This window comes from Jaculus jaculus, chromosome 18, assembly GCF_020740685.1.
Source record: "Jaculus jaculus isolate mJacJac1 chromosome 18, mJacJac1.mat.Y.cur, whole genome shotgun sequence".
Taxonomy (NCBI): domain Eukaryota; kingdom Metazoa; phylum Chordata; class Mammalia; order Rodentia; family Dipodidae; genus Jaculus; species Jaculus jaculus.
This window is the reverse complement of record NC_059119.1, coordinates 29,369,832-29,388,542: the sequence shown is the minus strand read 5'-3', so window position 1 is coordinate 29,388,542 and position 18,711 is coordinate 29,369,832. Positions and strand designations below refer to the sequence as shown.

At 40.2% G+C, this 18,711-nt stretch overlaps 1 protein-coding gene across 1 annotated transcript in view; it reads left to right on the top strand.

The window, feature by feature from the left end:
- Nucleotides 1-15,184, top strand: part of Parg (poly(ADP-ribose) glycohydrolase) — a 133,048-nt gene extending 117,864 nt beyond the window's left edge. Inside the window, exons 16-18 of the mRNA XM_004658049.3 lie at nucleotides 1,361-1,466; nucleotides 13,287-13,415; nucleotides 14,118-15,184. Of these exons, the coding sequence (XP_004658106.3) occupies nucleotides 1,361-1,466; nucleotides 13,287-13,415; nucleotides 14,118-14,260 (378 nt within the window). The 3' untranslated portion in view covers nucleotides 14,261-15,184. The remainder of the gene's footprint in view (nucleotides 1-1,360; nucleotides 1,467-13,286; nucleotides 13,416-14,117) is intronic.
- Nucleotides 15,185-18,711: the final 3,527 nt, after the last annotated feature.

Sequence of the window (18,711 nt, the reverse complement as noted above, 5' to 3'; positions counted from 1 at the left end):
CTTTAATACCAGCACTCAGGCGATCAAGGTAAGAGGATCTCAGTGAGTTCAACTGCCTAGACCACAGCCCAAGTAGAGTGAGACCCGGCTTCAAAAAAAATTTATTTATATGTATATGTGTGTGTGTATGTATGTATGTGTATATACATATATATACACACATACATACATATATATATGTATACACACATATATATACACACACACACACATACATATATATGGGGAGACAGAGAGAGAATACTATATTTAACTCATACTCAGCATCCTCGGGATATATTATACTTTTAATTATTCTAGCTTTAACCAGAGCCATGAAACTGGAGAATTCTAGAACTTAAAGAGATGTTAAAAGTTACTTTATTCTCAGCACTCAGAAGCCAGAGACAAGATACTCAAGACCAGCCAACCTGGAGTACATTGTAAGACTTTGTCTCAAAGACAAAACACACAAGACAAAAAGATGCTTTCATGACCAGATATAGAAATTCCTTTTAAAGTTAGTGTTACTCTTAGTTTAATTCTAGTGCCTCAGAGAGGGTAGTGCTAAGGAAGCATAATGGTAAGTCTTTGGCTGGATGAAAAAATGATCAGGCGCCTTCAGAAGCATCCTGGAGTTCAGGCCACTCAGTAGGCATTCAAAGAGCTTACAGTGATGTCACTCATTAATACTTCCATTGCATTGTCTGCCTATTATAGCTGAAATGTAATTGGTTTGTTTGATTTTAAATGTTTTTGACTTGGGTATTTATACAGATAAAAGTTGGTTCAGTTCTTAAAGTGCCTTTCACTCAAGCATTATGAATAAGTGCTTTTGCTGGTAGTTTAATTCTTCGTAGTTTATCAGAAGGTTCTTGACTTATCTCTTGTATTCCCATTTCTATTTATTTCAATTGAATAAAGAAACTAAGACTTATATTGATAACGGATTTGATTAGCTCAACATCAAAACAAATGAATATTAGAATCTTTCATTTCTTCTCTCTTCCATGTATATTCTCAGGTTTTACTCTTTGTTTCCGCTGTGCTTTGGCCCTCTTTTAAAAAAGAAAAATGAGGGCTGGAAAGATGACTTAGCGGTTAAGGTGCTTACCCACAAAGCCTAAGGACCCAGGTTCAACTCCCCAGAACCCACATAAGCCAGATGTACAAAGTGACACCTGCATCTGGAGTTCTCCTGCAGTGACTAGAGTCCCTATTGCACCAGTTCTCTCCCCCCATTCATAAAAAAGCAAAAGAAAACTGAGAAGACAAGAGCACAAACGTGGCAGTGAATGCCAATCCTAGTCCAGCAGTCAGAACTCTGGCACTGTCAAGTGTCTGCTCACTCATAGTTTGTGATACTTCCTTGGTCCTGCAGGCTTACTGTGGATTTCTCCGTCCTGGAGTTCCTCCTGAGAATCTTTCTGCAGTGGCCACAGGAAACTGGGGCTGTGGTGCCTTTGGGGGTGATGCTAGACTGAAAGGTAAGTCACTGTAATAATATGCTTAGGTGGAGGGAGAGGGAGTTAGTCTTTCAAGCCTGATTTCTAATGTTCTTTCATAAGAACCTACAAAAATCCAAGAATGAAAAAGGATATTTGACACCATCCTCTCTTCTTGTGTTTCAAGGAATTCTTTGTTTGTGGCTTCTGTGCAGAGGTTGCTAATCTTTTTGACGCCAGGCACAGTGTTTAACTAAGTACCAAACGATCAGAGGGAAGGAAAATTGCCAAGTGACTGAGGCTCAGGCCAAACACCCACTCTAGAACTTTTCTTCACTAGAGTGGTTTTTGTGGGCAGAACTACTTCCCTGCACTCCTTCATGTTCTTGACACTGAGAATGCAGAGGTGAACAAGGTGCCACCTCCGTCTTGACAGAGGCACAGACAACACACAGTGCACAGTGGCAAGTGTCTAAGAAACAGTGGAGGGAGGATAGCATGGGAAAACTGCATGCATGACACAGGTGAGGAGTCATTTGTGTATCCACAGACACATTTCTTTTGTTGAATTGTTTGTGGTGGAGAAATCACACATCTCTTTCAACAAAAGTATTTACCCTTGACCTATTGTGACATTTACTTTACTTTTCAAAGTATCCATTATGGGAAATAATAGTACAGTATTACTTAAAGGTGGTTACTGCTCCATTTCATACCAACTAGATACAGACCACAGTCCATTTACCTACCTGTAGTGAGTACAGAAACCACAGGTTTGGGGGCTGAGTCTTCTCCAAGACTGCCTTGTTTTCAGGCTGCAGCCACAAGGCTCGAGGTCAGGGGGTCCAGAGGCCACCAGCATTTCTGAACAACTGCCTGCTGACCCCCTTAGTTTGATAATTCACTGGAACAACTCCCAGAATTGTTAAGTTCCACACTTAAAGCTGCAGTCTTACCAGAAAAGACAGTCTCAGGGTGAAGTTCAGGAGGTAGTACAGAGCTTTCATAAGCCTCTCCCTATGGTGTGGAATCACTTCTTTCATCCTGAGTATTACTGTATTCAATAAGAAAAACCCTGCACATCATTGACTTCCAGAATTTCTGTTGGGGTTTTGTTACATGGTGAAGGCCATGAAGTTGAATGTGGTGTCCCTGGAAGGGATACATTAATTAATTAATTAATTCTTTTGAAAATTCAGAGAAGTATCCTGTAGTATATAAAAATAACCAGAAGTCATTTACATTTTGGTAGCCATCTTTTGGGGCATCTTTATAAAATTCCGTATGACCATTTGACAAGAATCTTCAACACTAGCAAATATAGTTACTGCTAGCATTTTTAATTTTTTGTTTGTTTGTTTTCAGGGTAGGGTCTCAGTCTAGCTCAGACTGACCTAGAATTCACTGTGTATTCTCAGGTTAGCCTTGAGTTCAAGGCGATAAAGGCATGTGCCACATGCCCAGCCTTTTTTTTTTTTTTTTTTTTTTTTTTTTACTGTCAGCAGTCTTAATGGCTACATAGTATTTTGTCCATTGTACACATACATAATTTACTTCACAGATTTTTTTCCACTTGGGAACAGTTTATTTTCCTTATCTTACTTTGTAAGCAATATTGCAGTATATTATTATACAAAGTTATGTATAAATTATCTTAGGATAAACTAGGGGTAAGGTTAATTCCTTCATGTATTTTTAAAGATTTTTTTAACATTTTTTTATTTATTTATTAGAGACAGAGAGAGGGGGAGAAAGAGAGTGAGAATGGGTGACCAGGGCTTCTAGCCACTGCAAATGAACTCCAGACGTGTGTGTCACCATGTGCATCTGGCTTACATGGGACCTGGAGAATCGAACCAGGATCCTTAGGCTTCATAGGCATGCGCCTTAACCACTAAGCCATTTCTCCAGCCCACTCCTTCATATGTTGATGCTTGTTATAAACTGTTCCCTGAAAGACCTCATCAGTTTGCATGTCTGGCTTATATGGTCAGCCTCACTAAGACTTGCCAGTTTTTCAAGTCCTCTGATAGCCAATAGTTAGCATACTGTTGTTGGCACTTGTTTGTTTTGTGCCTTCTACCCACATCTTTGAGAGTAGTTGATCTTTCTCTGGCCAGTAATAATTCTTTGGATATTAAGAAATAGTAATTGTTTTGCTGCCCCCACAATGCATGACCCACAATCCATGGGGTTGATCTGCATCCCCAACAAGAAAGGCCTCTTTGGAAAAGTGGCAGGGAGGAGGGAAGTGATGGTACCAACATGTGTTGTTTACATTCTAAGTATGACCATGTCTAATAAAAATAAATTTAAAAAATAGTAATTGTTCAACTGCCTCATTTCTCCTTTTGCTTTTTTTTTTTTTTTTTAACTTTTTGGGTAGATACCATGCTGTGTTAATTTGTGTGTCCAAATTTTGTGAAATGCTTAGAAAAGCCTTACCTGGTCCCTTGTTCTAAATCCTCTCACCCACATTTCCTATAATTTCAAAACCAAAAAATTACCTTGTGATTTTTTTTCAGTATTTAAAGTCTACAAAAGAAGGATTTTGTGGGTTTTTTTTTTTTTTAATTCTTTATCATCTTGTATGTGTTTGAGGAAACTTGTTTTTCACTCTAGGCTTATTGATCTTATGACAGACAATTTTTTTTTTTTTGTTTTCTCTTAAGTAAAATGAATGACTAGATTCATGTCATCAGTCAGAAACCTGGTCTGCCATAACCTGTGGTCATTTGTGCTGGACAGTTTGGAAGGCTTTATAAATGTGTTCATTTCTTTCCTTTTCTTTGTGGCTTAAAGTCTCTGTTCTACAGCCTTGCCTGCTCTTGACTGTCAGGTACAGTTCCCAGACTGCAGTTGCATGGTTCATTCTCTCAGCCATTGAGATTTATACTTTGGAATTACTCTTTGACCCTCCCCCCCAAGCCCCTCATCCACTTGAATCACTGTAAGAAGTAGTCACGGGGTCCATTAGAGAAGGATTGTTACTTAAGCCATGATTTTCTGTTCTTAGTGTGTTCTTCCTGTGCTGGAGATCAGACCTAGGGCCTTGATTCTGCTAGGCAAATGCTCTCTACCACTTTGCTGCATCCTCGCTTTATGGTTGTTACAAAGAAAAAGACATGGATAGAGGACATAGGCATGTGCAAATCCTTAAGCTTGCTTTTTCTTCTATTAGAAGTGAGTAAGCTATGTTTTAATGTGTGGGTTGTTTAATTGTACACAAGTTTTACAAATTACAACAATTTAATGTGAACTGCACATTAGTGTGACAAATTTTTTGTTTTGCTTTGCTATTTGGTTGGTCAGCTATTACTTTTATTTATTAATTCATTCAACTTTTCGTCACGGACAACCAGTGTTCTTAGAAACCAAGAGGGGCAAGGAGGCTGGGGTAGCAGAAGGGACTTTGTGCCTGACCCCACCAATAGCCCACACCCCTGTGCCGTGCCCAGTGAGGCTCATGTCCTCCTGCCTGGGCCTTCTTTCAGAGGAACTTTGAACTATAGATAATACTGACTCACAGTGTTTCTTTATGATGGCACGTAGTAGAAACTGTACTTCAAGTCTGGAAGCTTGATCTTTTCCCAAGTTAATGTTAGGTTCTTGTGATGCTGGACAGTGGCCACCTGCTACAGCTGCCAGTCACCCAGTAGTCACCAGGAAGACAGACAATGGCTGTTCTACTGTGCTGTGTGGCTGAGCTCAGATGTTCAGTAGGTTAGGTGATGAAATGGATTTTTCACTTTGGGTATTTTCAGTTAACAACAGATTTATCAAGATAAAGCCCACTGGAAGTTTTGCACCATCAGTGTGCTGAGTGTTCTCTTCTGTAGTCCCCACTTGGTTCTTAAAATTTTGAAGTTTTAGCTCAGTTATTTGCTCTCGTATGGATGTGGTCTGTACCTGTTTCTCCTGTGCAATTCTTTGTATGGTTTTACGTATATGTGTGAGTGTGTGCATGCACGTGTGCAACACGTGTGCCACTTTCCCTCTGGCTTTACATGGGTGCTGGGGAATTAAACCCGGGCTGAAAGGCTTTGAAAGCAAGCACCTTTAACACTGAGCAAGCTTCTGTGCTCTTTTAAAGGTAAAGTAGTTCATGGTTTGCACATCCCATCTTAGCAGAGATTGTGGGGTGGGTTTCTGCCGCATGTATACCACCAGGTTCTAGGTACCATGAGATGTTTAGAAGTCATATAAACACTCTCTCTGTCTCTCTCCCCCCACCCTCTCTCTCACTCTCAAAACAGGGTTGCTAAACATAAGCCAGGTATTAGTGGCACATGTCTGTAATCCAAGTACGTGAGCAATTGAAGCAGGAGGGATAGCCAGCGTGGGCTACAGAATAGACTCCATCTTTAGAAAAAACTGGACCATGCTAGTGCATCATTTTCTACCATGCTGTGGTTAACCTGGTAACCTTTTGACTTGAATCTGTGGATGTTAAACTTGTGAAGAATAGAGAAGGGGCTGACTGTCCACAGAAAATGGAATATAAGGTAGAATTGTACACAGGTCACCTTACTGTGTCTACTACAGATTCTTCAGTACTCTGCTTCCTTCTGACAGAACAAGACATTGTCTCTGTTTCTCTTTCTTAAGAATACTCTTATTCCTACATTGCGCTGTGACCCAAGTGCTTAGATGAGGTCTTGTATGATGGTGTGAACTGAAAAATGTTGACGGATCTTTTTAGCATTTATCAGTACCTCAGAGATGCTGTTGAGTCACTGGGTCTTGGAAATGGCTTTGGCCATTTCCTTTTCAGTTTAAGAGTTGATGGTGATCAGCCAGGTATAAGAATCATTGCATTTTTCCTATTATTTGCATAGTTACACCATTTTTAAGAATAGGAATCCAGTATCACAAATGTGCCTAAGAGAGAGATACTTAATAAGTGTCAGTGTTAGCCCCACTTTCCTCAGAGACCACTAGCTGCTGGTTTTCATTGTTGTTATTACTGTCAATTAAGAACATGTGGAGTGCATTCTATATTCCAGTGGCTATACGAAGTACATTGGCTTGTGTAAGCACACAGCAACCTAAGAGGAAGGCATTTTCTGTTTTTATAGGTGCCACACTGAAGCACAGAGAAGAGTAATTAGCTTAAAAACACAGAGATAAATAACAGTGCCAAGATTCAGAAGATGGAGACCTGCTTTTGTTATTTAACCTATAGTGGATCTAGATATGGGAGTTGGTATTCCAGATAAAGTGGTGGATTTGAGGAGAGACTATTTAAAGTAGGTGATTTAAAGTAGTAATATCCATAGTAGAAAGGGCAAATCAAGATTGAAAATATTACCTAGAGGATAGTATCAGCTAAAGACTAAGAAGGGTCGGTCTAGAAGAGATTGGTGGAAACACTGAGTGAGTGAGTGAGTGAGTGCCTTTGAGCTAGTTGGCAGAGCACTGGAGACTTTCAAGGCAGCCAAGAATTTGTAAATTCACAGAATACTGTTCACTAGGAGGGCATGGGCAGTGGTTTCATACCTATACTATTTGAGCCCCTTTGTCAGAATACATTTAATTAATGCAGATAGGCAAATAAAAGAACTTCTTAGGCCAGCCTTGATCACAGTGCATGCCTTTAATCCCAGTACTGGGGAGGCAGAGGGAGGAGGGTTGCCATGGGCTCAGGGCTAGCCTGAGACTACATAGTGAGTTCCAGGTTAGCCTGGGCTAGAGTGAAACCCTACCTTGAAAGAAAGGAAAACAAAACAAAAACTCCTCTTAGCTGCCTTAAGATAAGGGTTTGAGCAGAATACCAGGATTCAATTCTCAGCACTACCACATTCTGGCTAGGTGTCCTTAGATAGCATATTATTTTGTAAAATGGTGATAATGCTAATTACCTTGTTCAGTTTCTGTAAGGATTGAATGAATTAATCCTTGAAAGAATGTACCAGTTATAAAGCTCCTAGAACAGAGTTCTCATGTGAGAACTTCATATTAGCAGCTGCCACTGATAGTGCATGTTAGCTGCTTCAAACCCCACCTGTGGTATGAGTATTTTTTACCCTTGGTTCTGCTTGATTCATGTGTTGCAGTAGGACACTAAATTGTTTTTTCAGACTATTCATATTTATGTTCTCCTCACAACTTTTTGATGCCAAAAAGAAAATTAAAACCAAGCTCCCTGCAGGTTAATTTAAGTGATTATTTTGGCACCGCCTTATGCTTGGAGTTAGAATTTGGTGCTTTTATGTCAGACTTGGCATCAGTCCATATACCCCATTAAATTTGTCTTCATCTCATCTAACTTTTGATGCAGGAGAGTTCCCTTAAATCATGAGGCATAATTCTATGGATTTGCAAAGATCTTGGGACTGTCATAGACAGTGAGAGTACAGATGGTGCCTTTTTTGCTGTGTGTATGCATGCACATGAGTTTGTATGGGAGGGCAGGTGCACACGTGCCATAGAATCAGGGTGCAGATATCAGAGGACAACCTTGAGTGTCTGTGCTCATCTTCTACCTTGTGGGAGGCAGGGCTTCTCATTATTTGCCATGTTCATCCGGCTAGCTTGCCTGTTCACCTACCTTCTCATGATACTGGAATTAGACATTCATGCAATGGTATCTGGCTTTACACGTGTTCTGGGTGTCCAGACTTGAGTTTCCATGCTTGCACAGCATGTGCTTTATGCACTGAGCCGTCTTTGTAGCCGGACAGTGCTACTTAAAATATCTTGTGTGGGCTGGAGAGATGGCTTAGCAGTTAAGGCACTTGCCAGCAAAGCCAAAGGACCCAGGTTCAGTTGCCCAGGTCCCATGTAAAGCCAGGTACACAAGAAGGTGCATGTGTCGAGTGTATTTGCAGTGGCTAAAGGCCCTAGCATGCCAATTCTTTATCTGCCTCCTCTCTCTAATAAAGAAAATATATATTTAAAAATTTGGGGGCTGGAGAGATAGCTTAACAGTTAGGGTGCTTGCCTGCAAAGAACCCAGGTTCAGGGCTGGAGAGATGGCTTAGCGGTTAAGCGCTTGCCTGTGAAGCCTAAGGACCCCGGTTCGAGGCTCGGTTCCCCAGGTCCCATGTTAGCCAGATGCACAAGGGGGCGCACGCATCTGGAGTTCGTTTGCAGAGGCTGGAAGCCCTGGCGTGCCCACTCTCTCTCTCTCTCCCTCTATCTGTCTTTCTCTCTGTGTCTGTCGCTCTCAAATAAATAAATTTAAAAAAAAAAAGAAAGAACCCAGGTTCAATTCCCCAGTACCCACATCAGCCAGATGCATGAGGTGACACATGTCTATAATTTGTTTGCAGTGGCTGGGAGGCCATGGCGTGCATGCACAAACACACACACTCTCTCTCTCTCTGTATCTCCTCCCTTCTCCCCCCCCACCATAAATAACTTTTTATTAAAATCAGCTGTCCCCATAAACTCATGTGTTGAATGCTTGAATGTTTGGGAGGTAGAGCTTTGCACAGGAGGTGTGTGTATGTGAGGATGAGCTTTGGTGTTAAAGCCAGCTCCTCTTTGTCTGAACTCAGCTCACTCTCTTGCTTTCTGCTACCTGCTGTGGCAGAAGTGAGGTCCAGCCTCTTCTCATGCCACACTTTCCCTGCTATCTTGAAGCCTCCTGTCAAGACTGCAAGCCAGGGCTGTAGAAATGGCTTAGCAGTTAAGCGCTTGACTATGAAGCCTAAGGACCCTGGTTGAAGCCTCATTTCCCCAGGACCCACGTTAACCAGATGCACAAGGGGGCGCACACATCTGGAGTTCATTTGCAGTGGCTGGTGGCCCTGGCGTGCCATTCTCTGTCTGTCTCTCTCTCTTTCTCTCTCTCTCTCTGCCTCTTTCTCTCTGTCTGTCACTCTCAAATAAATAAATAAAAATAAATGCCAAAGTAAACCCTTCCCTCCCATCAGCTGCTTTTCATCTGATGTTTTATCCCTCCAAAGATAACTACAATGCTGATGTACTTAGGATCAAGATTAATATACCTTCCTAGAAATTTTATTTGCTTTTTATAGTCTAACATCTGATGCAGGCAGAAAAAATCAGTGATTATGGAATCCTAAACTCAAAGTGTTTAGTAATCATCTTCAACTCCATTGTAGCTGAGAAAAATGAGGCTAAGAGAGCTAAGCAGGTAGCTCTGGACAGCTGGCAGAGGGAGAGGGCTGACTTAGGTTTCCTGTCTCCCATATCCAGTATATGCACTATGTGACTAGAACAGAAACTGGTGTGAAATCAAGAATGTCACGTGTGGGGCTGGGAGTATAATTTACAAAGCACATGCCTAACATGCGTGAAGCCCGGAATTTGTCCTTAGCGCTGAAAAAAATTTAAAAAAGTATATGGCTGGAGGGAGGATTGGTCATGTGAAACAGCTTTTCTTTTCCCTTTTCCTGATATTTGGGAATTAATTGTTCTGTCCATTTTACTTCACAAGCCTGTTAACAATGGCAAAAAGGATCTGTAGAACATTTTTGAAATAAATTATATATAGAAATAAATTTTAAATGTTTTAATACTTCATTTTCATCAATGACGAATGACTCTCTCTATTAATAAATGGGTCCAAAAGGACTTTCACTTTGAATATGGTTTTTAAATATACTTATAGCCAAATTTTCATTCTTACCGAAAGATAAGACACGGTATGTCTTGGTAAAGACAATTCATTAGTCTCTGTTTTTATATATAGTTTGAGGTTAATTAAGAACCTTTTAAAATTGGGTATGCTGAAGCTTTAATGTGTCCATAAGTTGCTTGAGCAATTTTAATTAAAACTTACCTTTATTTTGAAATTAATCACTTTTAACATTCTGAGATTAATGAGACCTAGTCATGTTGTCTCCCAGGTTGTAGATACTCAGGGAATATCAGCTTGTAAAGTGAAAGTTCACATTGATGGTATTTTCAAATCTCACATGTGGTATCATAGATTCTTTCCCAAATCTAGAGAACATTTTACTAATTCATCATAAAAGATCTTTTCCAAAAAAAAAACAGGGCTGGAGAGATGACTTAGTGGTTAAGGTGCTTGTCTGCAAAGCCCAGGAACTCATGTTCTTATCTCCATATCCCACATAAGTCAGACGCACAGTGATGCAAGCACACAGTGTTGCGCATGCGCGCAGAGGGTGCGCACGTCTGAAGTTTGTTGCAGTGGCTAAAAGCTCTGGTGCACTCATTCTCTCTCTCTCTCTCTCTCTCTCTCTCTTCCTCTCTCAAAATAAAAATAAATAAATAATAAGTAAAAAGCCAGGCATGTTGGCACACGCCTTTAATCCCAGCACTCAGGAGGTAGAAGTAGGAGGATTGCTTTGAGTTACAGGCCAGCCTGAGACTCCATAATGAATTCCAGTCAGCCTGAGCTACAGTGAGACCCTACCGCAATAAAAAATTTCCCGTGGACGTAGCACCCATTAATATTCCTGCCTGATCCATCTTTACTTCAGTGGTACCAGAGAGTGTATTCTGTTCTAGTATTTTCTTAAGCTTTCTAGTGCGCCTCTGTCTCCTGTGAGCAACATGCCTCCTTCTTCTTCCCATATATATGTCTGTATATTCATCACTGTAGCCTCAAGGATTCATATTTTTTCAGTGATTTATGATCTATTTATTACTTAGCATAGTGGTGCACATTTGAGTAATGGGAGCTCCTTCAAAATGGCTCACATTTCCTGTGGTAAATTTCCATCAGTTTTTACTCATTTATTTGAACACTACTTCACTTTCAAGTATAAATAAATGTTTTGGCTTCATCTTGTACCTTTCTCATTCTATCCAAGGAATAAAGTAATTCCCTGAGGACTCTAGCTCATTTTAGGAGGGAGAATGATACTAAAAACCAAGCCCGCCGGGCGCAGTGGTGCACACCTTTAGTCCTAGCACTCTGGAGGCAGAGGTAGGAGGATCCTTGTGAGTTCAAGGCCACTCTGAGACTACATAGTGAATTCTAGGTCAGCCTGAGATAAAGTGAGATCCGATCTCAAAAAAAAAAAAAAAAAGCCAAGCCCTAGTGCAAAAAGTGTCACAAGTATCTGTTGTTTATTTGCAGTAGCAAGAGACCCTGGCCTACCCATACATACACACACATACATGTGCAAATAAATTAATTGAAAAAAAGCAAAATGATTGAATCTAAGATCTGGGGACTAAGTGTGCTCATTGCTCTGGAAGTGTTTGCTACACACACCACATAACCATGGAAATAAATAAATTGAATCTAAGATCTAGGTACAGTTGTGCTTCTTGCTCTGAGAGTGTTTGCTTCTTGTCCCACACAGCCAACAAAGCTAGGAAGTGCATGTAGAACACATGCTCACACCTTCAGGTGTGTATAATTCAGGCATCCTGGGTGCACACCAGTGCTTCTGTTTGTGTCATCCACAGTTCTTTTTTGTTTCTTTCTCCTTTCCTGTATTTGTGTAGTGAGAAGCTCAGCTCCATTGATTCTTTTGCTCAGTCCCTCAATACTTCAAAAACAGTTTCAGAATTGTTTCACCTGCACTACTGTGGTGAACAAACTGAATAAAAAAGATTGGAAATTTGTTTGCAGTTCTTTCTCCCTTGCCTAAGACTGAAGATACTCAAATAGTCTATGCAGAAATTACATGGGTTTTCTTACTCTGTGTTCTTTCCTCTTTAGTGCAGTTGTATTACTTCCAGTTTTATAGACTTTTCACCATTCTCATTCATATGGTTAATTTTATTTCTTTCAATACTCTTAAATACTCTTAAAAAGCACAATATGCAAAGGTGTCATCTACAATGATTTAATTGATTCTACCTCTTTTACAAAGTAAGAGACATGTAACTAGAATAAGGGCCTCTTTCACGGCTATGTTCAGTTTTTGTTGTTGTTCAAAGTAAAGTCTGTCTGTTGAGATTGAGCCTGTAAAGAAACTTGACTCCAGTTAATACTTAGGGTCAATGATTTGTAGCTTTAGTTGGAGACGTTGGCTTCTTTCCTTGTTCCAGTGTACCAGAAAGTTCCTATCCAGCATCTTCAATAATACTGATTTCGTGTGGCAGGGGAAGCTAGGTGGGAGTGTAAGGGGATGAAGAGACACTCTGCAGCTCCTTTTAGGATGCTTGTTTGAGAGGTTAATGAGTTAATGAACCTTCCAAATATGCCTGTGAAAAGTGAGACCAGTCAGTGTGATAAGACCGAATTATTAAATCAAAGAAATGTAAAAATTTTAGTTCTAGATTAACAGAAACGAATATAAATATCACCTTTATGCCTTAGTTTCCTGCTTCAAGTGCACTGTATTAGTTAGTGTCTCATTGCTGTGACCAAATACCTGACAAGAAGCAGCCTAAGGAAGGGCTTATTTTGGCTCACTGCTTGAGTCCATCATGGCAGGCAAGGCGTGGCAGCAGGCACTTGAGGCAGCTGGTGACATTCAGTCCACAGTGAGGAAGCAGAGAGTGATGAAGGCTTGTGCTCAGCCAACTTGCTTCCTTGTTATACATTCCAGGACCCCAGCCCACAGAACAGTGCTGCCCATAGTTAAGGTGGGCTATCTCAATTAACCTAGTCAGTATAATCTCTCACAGGCTTTCCCAGAGGCTGGTTTCCTTGGTGGTTCCAGGTCCTCTCAGGTTGACAGTCAGTATAAGCCACCACATGTACTTTGCTTTCTTTGTGCTCTACAGGGGTCCCTTCAGAAGAATTCTGTAGTCTAACTTTACACTTGGCAGCATACTTGAATAGTCATACAACTGGATGATTTGTGCTGTCTTGGTTTCACTGTATCTAATAATAATGTACTGGGTTTATAAATCTTTAATCCAGGTTAAAGCTGTAGCATATCAGCTTCCACTTAGCTGGTTGAAAGAGCTAAAGGTATGTCGACAGGCAGTGTCATAATATACCTGTTCTCTTTGCTGCAGCTTTAATACAGATACTGGCAGCTGCTGCAGCTGAACGAGATGTGGTTTATTTCACCTTTGGGGACTCAGAATTGATGAGAGACATTTACAGCATGCACACTTTTCTCACTGAAAGGAAACTGACTGTTGGTAAGTAGCTGAATCTTGACAGCTGGCATCAGGATGGATCGAGTAGCATCCAGGGAAATACTTGCTCAGTGTGGATGGGTCTGGTAGATATGAAGGAAGGACTGAAGGGGAAGGAAAGCTCTTAGAGGGTCAGCATTGTCAGACTTCTTTCTCAGGAAGAATTTCCTCCATGGTGTTGAATAGATCCATCAGCTTATTGAGTGAATTCTCTAGCCAGGCTGGGTTACATAGGCTGTGTTGAAATAAGTTGAATAGGATCAGGGAGCTGGTATTAATGTCCATTTTTACTTAGAAACCAAAAGTGGGTGTCAGGATGTAAAGTGTATGCTTAGCAATTGAGACATCATGGCTTTCAATTTCTGCACCAAATAAAAAGAAGAAGGGAAAACATGGAAATAAATTCACACTGATACGTCCTCCGCCTGTCATATTTATGACACATGCAGTGTTGCTCCCTTGGGCACTAAATGTATAGCTTGGACTGGACAATGGACCATGCATAGCATACTAAAATTGTAACAATTTAAAATGTTCAAGTTTATGTCAGGAAAACTTTCTAGACATGTGAAGTTCATGCTATACTTTCAAAAGCCTAATCTGACTTTATACTGTTTACATTAAGATAATCTGCATTATTCTTTTGAAATTTTTTTTTCATCTATATACCTTAATGTCCAAATTGTTCTACCTTTGACTCTCCAGGAAAAGTATATAAGCTGTTGCTACGATACTACAATGAAGAATGCAGAAACTGCTCCACCCCTGGACCAGATGTCAAGCTTTATCCATTCATATGCCATGCTGTTGAGTCTTGTTCAGAGACCACCAGCCAGGACAAAGGGTAGGGACTGAGCAGCCAAGTGAATAGAAACTCCTCCCACCTCTCAAAGACTCCTGTTTGAATTGCTAGGTATAACAGATGGGCTTAAGCTAATAACAGATGGACTTATGCGAATATAAATGTGTATATAATCCACATTTGTAATCAAGGATGCAATCTCTCCTATACATATGTAGTCTGTCAGTAGTGCAAGCTCCTTCCATCCTGATTTACATGGGTTAGGTACATTATCTTTTATTTTTCTTTGTGTCAGTCGCCATCTTTATTTTTCTTTTCTTTCTTTTACCACATTGTCTTATGAAACTCCATGAAAGGTTGTGCTCAGCTGTTAGGTCTTTTTTCAGGTGTTTATGTTTTACAAACTGCCTCTGGTTCACAGATGCCATTAAGCCTAGAAGAAAGTTAAATCCATTAATTTCTGTAATGGAGTTCAATTTGCTTCTGAGCCTTTACCCCAACTTTTATTAGGCTTGAATTATTTGAAGCTTTGAATTTTGAAAAGTAAGAGTTAGAGTTTACATGTTGTATAATGAAAACAACTTGGGTTAAAACCATATCTTTTAAATTTTATTTCCACAGGTCATTCTTTTGAAACACTATTTCTGTCTGTAGTGATTGGTTTGTCCATTTCCCCCAGATCAGTTGACACTGGCACTCTTTTGGAAACTGACCAGTAAAGGAAATATATAATAAACTATCGTTTTAAAAAAACAGATTCAAGACAATTAAGGGGTGGTATTTGGTTCTTGAGGGTTTTTTTTTTTAAACATTAGGATTGATGTTATTCTGTGGTGCCTAAGACATATTCATTCATATAACCAAAGTTTAGAAATTGGAAGCTTCATGCTGATTTGTATATATTGAAGTTTCTCTGGAATTCAAAAGTTAAGAGTTAACAAATTTTCATTAATAAATCATTTGTCAGAAACTCCCACCTATATTTTATTTGCCTATATATAAACATAAGTTCTTTTTTTTAATATTTATTTATTTATTTGAGAGCGACAGACAGAGAGAAAGACAGATAGAGGGAGAGAGAGAGAATGGGTGCGCCAGGGCTTCCAGCCTCTGCAAATGAACTCCAGACGCGTGCGCCCCCTTGTGCATCTGGCTAACGTGGGACCTGGGGAACCAAGCCTCGAACCGGGGTCCTTAGGCTTCACAGGTAAGCGCTTAACCGCTAAGCCATCTCTCCAGCCCTAAACATAAGTTCTTTAATTGTATCTGTGGGAGCACAGGAAATCTAAACAGTGAGTGGGGTTGGAATCATGCGGTTTAAGCTTCATCAGAGCTGTGTTTAAGATCTGTTACTCGTAGCCAGATGTGATGACACCCACCTTTAATCCCAGCACTCAGAAGGCAAAGGTAGGAGAGGATTGCCATGAGTTCAAGGCCACCCTGAGACTGCATAATGAATTCCAGGTCAGCCTGGGCTAGAGTGAAACCCTACCTTGAAAAAATAAATAAATAAATAAATAAAATACAAAAAATACACGGTCACTTGTTACTCGTATTTGTAAGCATTTAACACTGGCAACAAGATACATAATGATGTCTTTAGAAGTTTAGTCTGAAAGCCAACACAAATCCAATGTTAACTCAGTAGAGTTTAATTTTAAAAAGTGCTTATTTAAGTTTCCAAAGTAGTACTAAATCACTGTTGAAGCTCTAGCTTACAGTTTGTTAAGAAAAGCCAGTAGAAATCAAATTAAAAGGAGCTTTAGTGAATGGACCAAACATCATTTGTCATTGATGAAGCCCTTTACTGTGACAACTAAAAGTTTTTGATCAACTCCCAAATAGAGAAGAATCTGGCTTTATTTCTAATGATACAAAAATCTCTTTACTTCCAAACTATTCTGTCCTTCGCTTACACGTTCATGACTGTACTCCATTTCCTCCTTTCTCTATCCCTGTACCTTTGCTTCTTAGAGGATGAAGCAAACAGTTCTTGCAAGTGTTTCCTGAAACAGAGACCTTAGATCCAGGCTAGAAGACTGGCTAGCCCAATACAGGACAAAGAACTAAGGCCCAGGCTCTTTGCGCAGTGCAGTGTCGGTCTGTGCCCAGCCACTGCCTGCCTCTTGCAGGTTGCCAAGGATGAGACCTGATGAGTTCTTTGTACCATTATATGCTGGCATTGGGACAGGTTCATCAGGCCGACCAGATGGGAAAATGAAGATAGCTGATGTTCATTTTCTGAAGAGGGATGAAAGTGGAGAGGTCAGTGTTACTTTGTCCTTAAAGGCCTTCTGCATGAAAAAGAACAAAATCTGATTACTATTCATAAAGACTCTGAGATCTATAACAGCACCTTTATTTTACCTCATACAGGGTTATTTTATTTCACGTTGTTTACTCCTTTACCATGTTTAGAAATCTTAAATTTTTAATAAAGCTTATTTGTAATTTCTATCTGTCTCTCCCAAATGTGCAATAACAATTTAAGTAAATAGTGTCCAGTAATGGATAGGGCATTAAATCAGGCAAGTTGGGTTCAGTGCTAACTGCATCCCTAGTTGATATTTTAATCCTGGCTAAATGAATCTCTTACAGCCTGAAAAAAGAAGACTATTAATAGGATCTACTGAGAAATAAACATGAAATCACCAGTGCTCAGTAAATATAAAAGCATTGTAGTAGACCAGGAACTGCTTATGGAGTGCCTTTTGTAGTTCTAGTTGCTCTACATACTATAGCCCATTTCTCCACTGAGCTAACAGATGCCCACAGTTGGAGGATATAAAATCAACTCTAGAAGTTCATTATGAAAGGGGGTCTGCCACCCAGGATCAAGCCCAGGGCTCTACCACTGAGTTGTAAGAATCCTAGGCCCTGCAGATGCAAGCCAAGCCTAAACACGAAGTTCATTTATGTTTCATATACACCCTTCCCACATGGTCTGGAGGTCATTATTAAGTCTGTTTAGTGTGTCTGCATGTAAGCCCAGCTGTGGGATTTGTCACTTGTGGTGCCCATTAAGTTCTGAATTTTGGAGCACTTCTTTAGATTTTGGATTTTCAGATGAAAGTTGTTTAGCCTGTGGAATTTATTCTCCATCATGGTGATTCACTTACATAGGGGTGCGTTCAGTTGTTTCTGAAAGAGTTATTTCTGTTGTCACTGGCTATGATGAAATCTTGGGACAGCTAGGCATTTGAAAGGGAGATTGAAAAGGAGAAGTCACCAAACCATGTTTGGTATACCAGCTATTTCTCTCTAGTAATACTGTTCTGGGAACCATTGTTGAGTCCCATGCCAGAATATACTGAAATAACAAGTTAGTGGGGGCCGAGGCAGGAGAAGTCTTTTAAACCTCCCTAACTGGAAGATGGGCAGCTATAGATTCTCCCATTTCTTTCTCCCCTCTCCAGTCTAAATAACTGAATGTTAATGGTTTTTCTTTAATGTAAGAAAGACCTGAGTCTAATGTGCAAAGATTAGATGGCCTTGGGACTAGAGAGATAGCTAAATAGCTAAAGACACTTGCTTGCAAACCCTGACAACCCAGGTTCAATTCCCCGGTTCCCATGTAAAGCCAGATGCACAAAATGTGGCACATGCACCTGGAGTTTGCTTGCAATGGCAAGAGTCTCTAATGTACCCATTCTCTTCTCTCCTGTCGTGCTTGCCAATGAATGAAAATGTGTTTTGTTTTTTTTTAACTACTTCTGTCAAGGCTTCCTATCCTTTCATTTGCAATGTAGGAAGGGCATGCCAGCATTTGCTAGAGTATTACCTCACAATATTTAGTCCTCTGCTTTTTGAAGGGAAAACTGTTCTTGTTTTTTTTTCCCCTCTACTTTTCACCTTCTCACAAGAAAATTCGACTCAGGGACAGGGCAGATATCCTGAAGGTTCTGAGGTTCATATCCTTGGTCATTCACAAATTCAGAAGCACTGTGAGAACTTTCTAGAGGCTAGCCCCTAGGCTTTGTTCAGGGCAAGCAAAGATGAATGACTTGTCCCCTGTTCTCAGCTCTACAGTGAGACACAGAATAACAGTGAGTGACCTCAAATCCACAAGTAGCATTTTCTTCTCACTACCCTATTCCCCTTTAACCTAGAGAAACCCGATGAGGCTTTAAGATATCCATTGTGCAAGTTGAACAGAATTCATGATGTTACTAATGTTGGATGCCTTTACCCAGCCTCCATGTGAAGACTTGTATAGCAAATGGCCTAACACGTAATGTGAGGTGGGCTGGCGAAATACCTTCTTTCAACTTGGCAGTGCCCACTGTCTCTACTGCAGTGTGCTCTTGGCTCGGAGAAAGTAGCTCCAAGGATAAAATGTGATCCCATGATCCCTTTATTGAAATGTTTAATTCCCTATATTGAGTTCACACATCCCGAATCAAAGGTCAGGTTTTTTGTTTTAGCTGTACCACAGTTTGAACGGCACAAATTCAGTCAGTAAACAGTGAAGAAAATTAGCTTCATAGATAAATTTCT